General features: G+C 35.0%; 1 protein-coding gene and 1 long non-coding RNA gene across 2 annotated transcripts; both read left to right on the forward strand.

The window, feature by feature from the left end:
• Nucleotides 1-1,218: 1,218 nt before the first annotated feature.
• On the forward strand, nucleotides 1,219-4,887 carry LOC118439166. Its single transcript, XM_035860253.1, has 5 exons — nucleotides 1,219-1,494; nucleotides 1,862-1,974; nucleotides 2,276-2,383; nucleotides 2,848-3,039; nucleotides 4,355-4,887. Exons 2-5 carry the CDS (start codon nucleotides 1,878-1,880, stop codon nucleotides 4,480-4,482), a joined length of 525 nt encoding a protein of 174 aa, XP_035716146.1. The 5' UTR covers nucleotides 1,219-1,494; nucleotides 1,862-1,877; the 3' UTR covers nucleotides 4,483-4,887.
• Nucleotides 4,888-5,490: 603 nt separating this feature from the next.
• On the forward strand, nucleotides 5,491-7,736 carry LOC118439188. The gene is made up of 4 exons (XR_004837275.1): nucleotides 5,491-5,925; nucleotides 6,042-6,153; nucleotides 6,621-6,728; nucleotides 7,170-7,736. It is a non-coding gene; the product is annotated as an uncharacterized LOC118439188 (long non-coding RNA).
• Nucleotides 7,737-12,029: the final 4,293 nt, after the last annotated feature.

The following is a 12,029-nucleotide window of genomic DNA, read 5'->3' on the forward strand; positions in this document are numbered from 1 at the left end:
GCCAAAAGGTTATTTAGCATGCTCCAACCTTATTTCGGTTTGGACGAGAATATGAGGCCCGGAATATTTGCATATCGTGTAGGTACACCGCCAGTGTACAATAAAAGTGCGTTACAGGATTATCCCATCCAACCAATAGAATACAACACTGGGGACACTTTCGAAATAGCAAGAAAATTGGCGAGCTGTGGAAAAGTGGCATTGATGGATTCAAAGGAAAATATTGCGACAATCACAAATTTCCTCAATGATAATCAAAAACGGAGAAGATATGTTAATGGTGATGATGATTTCTTTACTGAAATTAGAGGTTGGACGTTTTTTCCGGTTCGGAATAGTTACGCAGAAGAGCGTCTTAAAATTATGATATCATCAGGAATTTTCGCACATTGGGAATCTCTATATAAACTGTGGAAACCGAAAAAGTTATTAAATCACTATGCAAATTGGTCACATCCAAAAGTCGAGGCAGCTTCAAGATTAGATTTTGATTCCAAAATCATAACGGGTTTTTATGTTTGTGGATTTTGTTTGCTAATCTGTATCGTATCACTGAGAGCGGAAGTTGGTACGCATTATCTACATATGTACGTACAATTATGTAAGCCAGTCGAAGTATGTACATGTTAGAAGTAATAAACCTGTTTATAAAGACTATGTGCCAAAATACGATGCTATGGTTTGGAGCTATCCATAAGTTAGATTTTAATAAGGAATATACATAATAATGTAGAAGTATATAAGTAAGTCCTCAAATGCAATTATGTAGGTACATAGTTATATTTACAGGCATAATAAAAGTTTGTCCTTGAAAACGTGTTAAGGAAATTATCCAGAGTAAACTTTATTCTTTATCAAGTTCATGTTACTCTTGATTTAGTACAGGTACATAATTTATTGCAGAACTAAGATTGCATTTACTTTTCAGAAGGGTGACATTGTTTTTGTGAATGTGGAGACTTGGGTACTGCGATGTATATATGGGAACGTCCATACATTACGTGATCATTTTAGTGGCTAGGTGGTTTAGGTCTTCGTATCTTTCCAATGTTAAAATTCCCTATCCCTTAATTTTTACGTTGGATGGGTGGGTGCTAAAATCTGAGAGTTTTTGATGACGAAATATATGGATGGCCCCTATGTACATACATAGATGGTTAAAGGTATAGGTAGTTAAATACCTGTACCTTTTGCAGGGTTGAAAAATAAAGTCCCGTTATGACTTCCCCTCGTACATATTTTCACATCAACAAATGTACGAGAAACCAATACATAGGGTTAGTTTCTAATTATTCTGAATCCAATTTAAGCAAATTATATTTAACGTGATATAATTCGAAAATATCACATTTACATATGTGAAAAGTGACAAAGGCAGAGTGTATGAATCGACACTACTATTCGTTACCACTTTTGTTAGTAGTAAAAAGTGTATTTAGTGCATTTTTAACTTAATATTGCTAACCTCTGTAAGGTGTGAAGTAGCTTAACACGGTACTAAACTTTTGTACATATACACCTGAAAAAATCTGGTAACAGCGTATTACCAGGCGGTGACTAAATATATGTGTAACTCTACCGCCATTTTAATAAATTCGTTACCTTGTACAGATAGTAAATTAATTACGCTTCTGGTTATATTTTTTTAATCCCTGGTCTTCTTTATTAGCAGTGCGGTAAAATAAAATTATTACCACCCGGTAAAAAATAGTTACCGCGGCTGGTAATAAAGGAGACCAGGGAGTATAAAAAATATAACTAGAATTGTAATTAATTTACTATCCGTACGAGGTAACTAATTTATTACCATGGCGGCTTGTTACCGGATTTTTTACCCAACTTGCAATTAATGTCTTTTTAGAGGTGAAAATCTTGCAATGGTGGGCTTATTAACCGATGTGCTACCGATAGCTTTTGGACTATTTTTGGGAAGTAAGATTGCCGATTATTTGGTTGATGTTTACCAGAATAAAGGTAATTGAAAATTTAGTGCAAGGGAACGTTCATATGCTACGTCATCAAGGAAAGCTGATTTTTTGATCATCTATACCCACCTATTCCCTTAATGTTATTAATGTTAAGGCTTAACACGAGTAGGATAAACGACCCAAAACTATCCACCCATCTTTTTGATGACGTAATATATGTATTATTTCCTCAAAGTAATTTGACTCGACAGAAAATTTCGTAAAATTAAAACCTTAACGTATTTATAACTAAATGACGTAATGCTTAAATAAATGTCGTGTTTAACCATTTTTTATTATTTCTTCAGAAACTTTTCTTGACAAGGCGCGGCAGACTGAAATTTTAGCTGCGAGGATGGCGGAGCTAATTTCTGGAATGAATTTAACTTCGCCATCGATTGAAATTACGGCGTACGGTAGGTGTTTTTTTTTTATTTTAACCTTTTGTTTATTTTAACGTCCCCTTATGATTCTGATTTCGTTTCCAAAATTATTGTGTAATGTAGAGGGATTAAGCTTGTATGCCCGGGGAAAAAAAATTAAGGGATTTCATGCAAAAATTTGGCTGGGTTTTGTGCATAGAATTGGCTGGATTTTATGCAGACAAATTTATGCAGGAACAATTTGTGCACAAAATATGCAGAATTAAATATGCATACTTGTGCTAAATTTTTCTGCAGAATATACCTGTCCGTAGTTTTATGCGGAGTCGTTCATACTTTTTCAGCACAATTCCGGCCACTTGTGTAGAATTATATAAAATTCGACATATGATTTTCACCCCGGGTGTGTCAAAGCCGATATTTGTCGAATTTGTCATACATGTATGACCATGTACATGTTAACTTGGAAAAACTCAATTTTTGTGCATTATGCTTAGGGGGAGGCAAGGAGAAATCTGTGGCTGACTTTTTCTGGACCCGATTTTCCGATCGTTACGACTTCCCCCAGAAACTCGAGTCGATGGGGCCCCTCGCCATCAAAATTAGGATTTTTCCTCAACTTTCTTCCTTCAACAAGGCGGAAATAGGGATCCGTGTTATGATTGATGGACATGCTGTAATCGTAGAAGGTAAAAAAGATTCAGTATTTCTCACTGAAATTGTTGTTTGTATGCACTCTAAGAAACCCGGTAACTAAGTTATTACCAGGCAGAGTACCTATGTGACTCTACCGCTTGGTAATAAATTTATTATTGAGTGATAGAAAATTAGTTATCAACTGGTAACATTGTCAAATTTCGCGACCGGGGTTATTACCGGTTCGGTAACATAATGTATACCACGCAATAATAAATTAATTACCATGCGGTAGAGTCGCATATGTATAGATACTCTGCTTGGTAATAACTTAGTTACCGAGTTTCTTAGAGTGTGTACACCCTTAAAAATAATGCTATACTCTTGAATGAAAAGTAAGTAAATGCAGGCTTAGGTATAAATTAAGTAAACTAATTAAACTAAAACCAGAGCAACCTGATGAATAGCAAAATTTACTCCAGATTTATTAATCGGGAGGCAAAACATGTTAAGTCCAGATTATTTTTTGACCAGCTCAGTTTGAGAGATTAACGCTATTGGAACAAAGATTTAGTACGGAATTTGAACAAATGCGCAAAATTGGCGGAGTTATGGGCGCGCGAGTTCGTGAAAGCGCTCGAGTTTCGATATCTTTGCCTTGCCGTGCAACAGCATTTCAGGTTTTTCTCGCATTGATAGCTCCTGAAAACCGAGCACTTTCGCGAAATTGGTGTGCCCTTAATAGCCCGCATTTTGCACATCTGGTCTAAGTATGTATCCTATCTAACGTTTTGGCTGTTCAAACTGGGCAGGTCAAAAAAAATTCTGGGTTGAATATATTTAGTTTGCGCCCCCATTTTTAATACCGAGTTCTTATTCAATTAACTTTTCAGAAGGGCAACCTTATTTTTAAGGGTGTGTTTTTTTATAAATTTGGGATTTAAAACCAATATTGAAACTGAATCTGCCTTCCTGACGGATATTAATCGTTGCAAATTTGTCGACCCGGTCCCGCTGAAAGGATGGATTGTTCTGTACACACCTGCAAATTTGGAGGGAAATTGGGATATTTCACCCATTACCTCGTTTATCCCTTATTACAGTATTAAAAAATAAGTCTTCTGCACTCTTAAAAATAGTGTTTCCCTTTCTAAAAGTAAGTGCACGGTGAATTATGTACTAAGTAAACGAAACTAAATCCAGTGTAAACTTTGCTGTTTGTCCGGTTAACGGGACTCTGGATTTAGTTCGGTTTACTTAATTAAGAACTCGGACTGCATTTACTTTTCAAAAATGGGAACATTATTTTTAAGAGTGCATGTATTAAAATTTTGGAAATTTTAACCTTGAAATTATGTACTTTAACAGCATCACGTTACCGCCAGCCTTGGGCACCTTTAACTAGGCCGATCTATGGGGCAATAACTTCTGAAACGTCGGCGTTTCTGGACCCCAAAAGAAATATCCTAGTGGCAACCAAGATTTACGAATACTAAACTAGGTACATAGATTCGTATATCCCGAGTTTGTCGTACGGAATTTAAATAAATTGAAGATTCGTATTTATTATGTATGTATATATATTATATGTAATTATATGAATGAATACGAATGAATAATGAATAATATATATGAATAATATGTATTATGTATGTATTATGTACATATGTAAAACCTATGCCAGTCGAAGTATGATGTCATGTTATAAGTATTAAACCCGTTGACAAAAGATCGTGTCCGGCTTCTACGATGTTATGAACCATGCATCCATAAGTTAGATTTTAATAACGCATTCATCACACAATGTAGAAATTAAGAAGTACGTATGTATACATACGTTTGAGGACTAATTATAATTAGTAATTATATTTCTAGGCATAATAAAATTTTGTCCTTGTAAACGTTTTAAGTAATTTATGTCAAATCCAGAGTAAACTTTACTCTTTATCAGGTTGACGTTACTCTGGATTTAGGAGATACAGTTAACTTATTGCAAAATTTCAGATTGCATTTACTTTTTAGAAGGGTGACAATGTTTTTTAGAGTGTGGAGACTTACTGCGATGCACACAAACATATATGTACATATACATACTCAGATGGTCAAAAGTACTGGTATTTAGCTACAAATGTACATATGCACAGGGTGGTTTAAATGTCACGCTACAATGGAAAATCTTGCACAGGGAAAAGTCCCTAAATCTCCATTAGTTACAACATTTTGGATTGAAATTTTTGTTAGATAATTGTTATCGAAACTGATGACAAAATTTTTAGATAGAATGCTGACCTCCATTCACAGACAAAATTTGCGTAACTGATGGAACTTCAGAAATTTTTCTCATTGAAGAATTTTCCATTGTAGCATGACATTTAAACCACCCTGTATGCATGTACATAAATATATACCTGTACCTTTGACCATAAAAGGTATACCTTTTGCAGGATTGAAAAAAAGTCCCGTTATGACTTAGCCTCATAGATACATATTTACACATCTACAAATCTACGAGTAACCAAATCTATAGGGATCGATTCACTGAATTACTCTAAATAGAATTTAAACAAATTATATGTAAAATTATATAATTCCAAAATATCACCATTTATGTACGTGCAAAATTACAAAGCTGGAGCGTATCCATCGACAATCTTTTTTAGTTCGGAAGTGGATTTAGTGCATTTTGAACTTAATAAGTGCATACTGTTAATTTGTGTTAAATATTTGAAGTAGGCTACAAAATAGCTTGACACAAACAAACTTGTGTACCTATGTATGGACATACTCTAGAAAGTCTGGTAACACCTTATTACCAGGCGGTGACTATGTGTGTAACTCTACCACCATGGTAGTAAATTCGTCACCTATTTAGCGGTAGTAAATTAATAACAATTCTGGTTTGATTTTTTTACTCCCTGGTCTCCTTTATTAGCAGTGAGGTAATAAATTTACTATGTACCAATCGGTAAAAATAGTCACCCTGTGGTTATGGTCTTGTTACCGGATGTTTGTTACCCAATTTACTTTAATTGTTTGGGAATTAATGTCTTTTTAGGGGTGAAGACTTGCAATGGTTGGCTTATTAACCGATGTGCTACCGATAGCTTTGGGAATATTTTTGGGAAATAAGATTGCCGATTACTTATTCAATGCTGATCAGAATAAAGGTAATTCAAAATTTAGCGTAAGGTAACGTTCATATGTTACGTGATCAAAAAACGCCAATTTTTAAACCACCCATCCAGTCCTTCCCTATCTTAAGCATGTTAGGTTTAATACGAGTAAGATTAACGGGCCAAAACTATGGACCCACATTTTTGATGACGTAATATATGGACGTCCCCAAGCCTTGAGGATGATGGGTTGCGAGAAATTTTCATTAACAGGTGCAAAAGTACGCAATATTATAGAATTAATTAACTCCATAAGATATAATTATAAGGGAACCGTTTTCCATGTCCCACCTAGATTTCGAAAAAGGACAAATCAATTTCATTTCGACATATTAATCCGATTCGACATTAATTGTTTGCAAAACTAAATCTTTATGATATGAATAACATGATGAGATGACATACCTACATAATGTTTAAATGTCATAAGTATTTAACTATTTTATTAAATGTCTCCACAGAAACCTTCCTTGAGGCTGGGCGGCAGAGTGAAATTTTAGCTGCGAAGCTAGGGGAGCTAATTTCTGGGATGAATTTAAGTTCGTCATCAATTGAGATTACAGCATTCGGTATGTAGGCATTTCAGAGTGGTAATTTTTTCAGATTTGTCATATTGTCCCAATTTGTCAAATTTGTCGTATTTGTCATATTTGACCATCCAATTTGTCATAATTCCAATTTGACCGACATTCATAAGTCATGAATCATGACAATATGTACATATGATGAACAAATTGGACATTTGACAAACATGATGGAAATATTTGACACTTACGATCAATTAAGTTGAACATTCATGTATGTCAAGACAGGTGGACAAATTGAGCATTTATGACAAATTGACAATTATGACAATTTGAACTTGTCATATTTGTCACAGATTTTAAATTTTTGACAAATTGGACATTTCTGACATGTCAATTTGTCAATAACATTTCATTACATAGTGAACAACAATTATCCTGACACACTCGAACTTTTTGTTTATTTCCTTTTAACATTTTGCTCAGGGGAAAACAATGAAAAATCCGTGGCTGACTATTTTTGGATGGGATTTTCCAAACGCTATGGCTTCTCTGAAAAAGTAGAGCGGATGGGGCCTTTCGCCATCAAAATTAGGGTTTTTCCCATATGTACGTGGGTGTTTTATTATTGATTTTCAAAAGGTATGTTCCGCACTGTTTCTGACCAAAATTTTGATGAAATAACAAACTTCAAAAACATTTTGGAAGTCGTGATTTTTTTCAGCTCAATCGGTTAAAAGAAACACCCGCAACAAATCATCCAAATTTACCTCGAAAATATGCAAAAATTTACGACTTGATTCCATTATCATCCTAAAATCGTTTCCCCCTGATGTTTTTCTTCAACGTTTGAAACGGATAATAATCACTAAGGGTCCTGTCTGGACTGCACGGGGGGTGGTCTGTGCAGGTAAAGCGATTTTCGTCTGCATCAGCTCTCTAAAACAGTGAGGTATTTGGTGGCGCGTTCCCAATAAGAATTTTCCCTGTGAATCAGGCGTTTTACGTTAGGTAAAAAGGCCCAGTAAACTGCACAGTACTTGGAAGAAAGTGACGGCCTTAATACTCATTAATTTTACGTGCGTAAAACATTGAATTTACAGTGATACATCAATTATGTAAAACGAGTATAATTCCACCGTAATATTGTGACATGGGATGTTCGTTAGACTGATGTATTATAAAGCAGTAAAACGAGTGTAAAATCATTTGAAATTATATTGCATTGCTAAAATTACAATTTCTTAAGAAAAATCCCAATTGATGATTACAATGAATTAAATTACTTAAAAGGCATTACTAAATATTAATTATAATTAATTTGCATAATTTTCTAACATAGGAATACATACGAAAGAATTAATATCATTTCTAAACGGCAACATTACACATTTTTGTCTCAAATCTAAAATATTTAACTCAATCCTATCAGACACGCTTGACCCACATTTAAATATGTTCAACTTGCTACTTCGTATTGGGTACCGGCTAATATCCGTGCGACATAAAACTTTTCTTACAACGACAATAACACGATGATCACTACAAATTTTAATTTTATCAACAAGTACAATTTGATCATTACTTAAAACAAAACAATTGTCTCCCTTTCTTAAACCTACAGAAAATTTTGGTAAATAATACTTTCTAGCGAACCCGTTTTTGATCCCAACTGCTCCACGCTTTATTATTTTCCTGTCTCTTATAAAATTATAATTGTCATGCTCTGTAACACGCTTCACTACTTGTTCCAGCATTAACCTTTTACTTCTAACTAACGACTTTAGGAATTGTAAGTAGTTTTCAAAGGGAAAGGCGCTAACGTTGTCAAGGCCACCAAAATTTTTAGCATCATCTGAAATATGCAAAAGTGAATGCACATTATAAATGACTGGCGTGTTTCCATAATTAAATGCCATCCCTTCAACGAAATTGTGCATCCACTGTCTGGCTATGGCGTTCCAGTTTGGGTCACTGGCGCTGCATGATAGTAAAACATAACTAGCAGAACTTAGCAATAAAAAATATCTGTACAAATTATCAGGCAAAATTCCACGTAGTGCAATAGGCCCTGTATATAGCAAGAATTGCCTGAATTCCGTAGCCTTGTATCTCTTTACATCCTTCAATCCACGAGGTTTTCTTTTAAATTCAAATGGAAGATGATTTGAGACAGAATTCAGATAATTCGAAATTTGGGAAATGGATGTTGATGGTAGGCGAGTTTTGAGGGGACCCGAAATCCAATACAACAAGAGCTTTTTCATTACTCCTAAGCATATGCAATGCATATAATCGATAACTACCTGTGACACTAGTCCAATTTGTAAAATATTTAGTGGCGAATCATACATATGATGATCTGCATCTCTTTTTTCACTAAAACTATCATCAGATCTATCTGCAGATGGTTTGAACGAAAAATAAACTCTTTTATCCCACTCGCCTTCATCTATACATCTTTCACATCCGTGATAGGCATTATGATTTTTGCAACCTTTAATAAAACTATGTGCAGGGGCGTCTGCAATAATACAACTAATCCTAAAATTGTAATGTGCTCCACAAATATCTATTCCATTAATTTCTAAATCTCTAGCTTCATTAATAAATTGCTCGAGAAATTCTTTAAGGCAGCCTGGTTTACCTTCACCACAATATAAACCTGCCAACATCGGTTGCAACCCTCTGAACTGATCAATTATGAACAAAATAGGCCACATATGTACATTACTACTCTTACATACAGGAAAACCGTCGGTTCCGATACTAATTGAAATAACATTTCCTAAATTCTGACACATTTTGGATACAATTGGTAATTTTGACAATGAAAAGTTACCCGCTTGACAGAATTTAACAATTTGTTTTCTGATACCAAAGTAAAAATATTTACCACCTACAATATTTGTGGTTCGAATTATTTTAGGGGTTTGTAGCAATGTTTTTGAGCAAAGAGGTAAGTTTTGAGACTCTGGAATGTGCGGTGAAATTATTTTTAACAGCGCGTCCAGCGCATGATGAGTAATATTATTATTAAAACTCCATTGTCTAAGACTATCCGGCAAAGATAAAATTTCTGTACTAGATTGTGCTAAACTAATCCTGAGATCTGGTTCATCAATGACTAAATCTGGAAGGTCTTGGATAGATTGTTTACGATATGAAAATAATGCACCGCGTGGGGATGGGGTTTCAGCTTGAGATACTTGTTGGGAGATGTTTAAAAAATTTAGATTAGATGCGATCTCTTGATTAATTTTCCTCCGCCTCGTTCTGTACGACATTTTCGTTCTTTTTTGGTCTGGCGTTCTGTAACCAAGTTTGAATCCACTTGATAAATTCAGCTTTCTTTGAAGATCGGCATACGTCGTTTTCGTTAAGAGCTCCTACAATTAAATATATTGTAGGAGTTTTATCTTGACTATTAATTAATAAATTTAAATAAGATTATAAATAATTAGACCACTGTTATTAACTTACTAATTACAGATGCAAACAGCTTGGAATCCTTGAATCCAAATTTATCGTTTGCTCCAATGAAATTCGTTTTAATTGCCAACGAGTTAGACAGGAGATTTAATAACATAGTAGTCACCACCTTCTGTGGCGTTGTTCCTCCAAATGAGCCCAGGACCTCCACCTGAATTTATTAAGATGCATATTTTTATTTGGAATGACAGAATTGATATTGGTTTTTATTGGATTAATCTCACCAAATCTTGAGCGTTGGATTCCAGAGTTATCCACTCTTCTAACTTTTGGACGTCCTCGATTGACTGCAACGGTAGTTGGATTGGAAGCTGTATTTCTTTGGATTTACTGGGTTGTTTAGTTCTTAAAAGTAGTTGACCGATTCCACTGTTAATTGCTGAGAACGATGAAACCACAAGTTTCTCAAGAGCTAATAAAATATTTGTTCATTTTTGTATAAATAGCTCCAAGTTGAATTCTTTATAATAATAAAAAAAACATACCAATTTGTCTATTCCACAACTCTGTAAAAGTTTTCCCGACGGGTTGATGTGATTCCGGCTGCAAATTCGTCGGCAAACTTGGTGGCAAATTAATGAAGGTGCTAATGGTGTTTAAATTGCGATCAGTTTCATCTGTATTCCTTGATTCCAAATCCATATTTTCTTCATTCAAGTCCAAATTCAGACTATTTGCATCCACGTATAAATAAGTAGTTGACATAGGATTGTTTAATTCTTCGATGTGGTCGACCGAGCTCGTGCCAATAATCCCCTGACTGAATTGTCCCACGTTGTTTGGGTTATGACCTACAAATTTAACTACGGTATACAACGATATCTCACTTTGGTCAAACAATCCTTCATCCTTCAAGATTTACCGAGTTTTGGAAGTTTTGCTACAGCTTCATCATCCGACTCAATAACAGGGGAGGTCGACCGCAAATCATCATCCAAATCCGCAAATCATCAATGTGTTTTGATAATTTCTTCGTAATTCTGGATCTTTTCCTTGACCTGCCAGCCCCAACGTCAGGATCGGAGGAAGAGAGATTTGAATCTTCTGCTATTTTCTTTTCAGTCCGTCTCCCAGCTTGATAATCAGCTAGATTGTAATTCAAAAAAATACGATTTAGATTCTAATTATGTCTTAAAAAATTTCATATAAATTTTAACTAAATATATTTTGTGCTTACAAAAAGATTTCTTAAACGAACAAGGCAGATAAGGCCAATTGTCTTGTGGTAGTGAGCAGGATTTGATAAGGGATGCAGAAATTTGATTTGCTTTCCGTCCCGATGGCCACCGACACTGAGTTCTGGTCTTATCCAACCATGATGACGGAACGAGTTGCACTGAATCGTCGTCTGATGACGTGAAGTGGACAACAGCAAACATTGTAGTCCCTAAATACAAAATAAAAAGCGATAAGGCAAACCGGGTTGCATATAATTCTCATGCCAATAATTTCTAAGAAAACTTACCAAACAGGATTGTACAACACCGATTCGGATAATCCAATGGTTCGAATATTTAAAATTTCGAAATTGACAAGTTGGTCAAATTAATAGAGATTTCTCGAGACACCGTCCAAGATCTCACTGCTGCGAGGAGGTGAGGCGAGAAAAGCGTGGCCGCGCATATTGGGGTATTACGTTCATTATATAGAGTGAAATATGCTTGTATTATTGGCCAAGTTTTACGGACTTACTACATGTGTTTTACGGTGGTTTACGGAAACATAATACTACCACTTTACTAATCTATAAAATGCCAATTCTAACCTCGTTTTGATTACATAATAAATGTCAGACTGTATAATCCATGTTTCAGTGAACCAAAGTACATGTCATTTACATTTCCCAGCGATTTA

The sequence above is a fragment of the Folsomia candida genome, unplaced genomic scaffold (genome assembly GCF_002217175.1).
Source record: "Folsomia candida strain VU population unplaced genomic scaffold, ASM221717v1 Fcan01_Sc031, whole genome shotgun sequence".
NCBI lineage: Eukaryota > Metazoa > Arthropoda > Collembola > Entomobryomorpha > Isotomidae > Folsomia > Folsomia candida.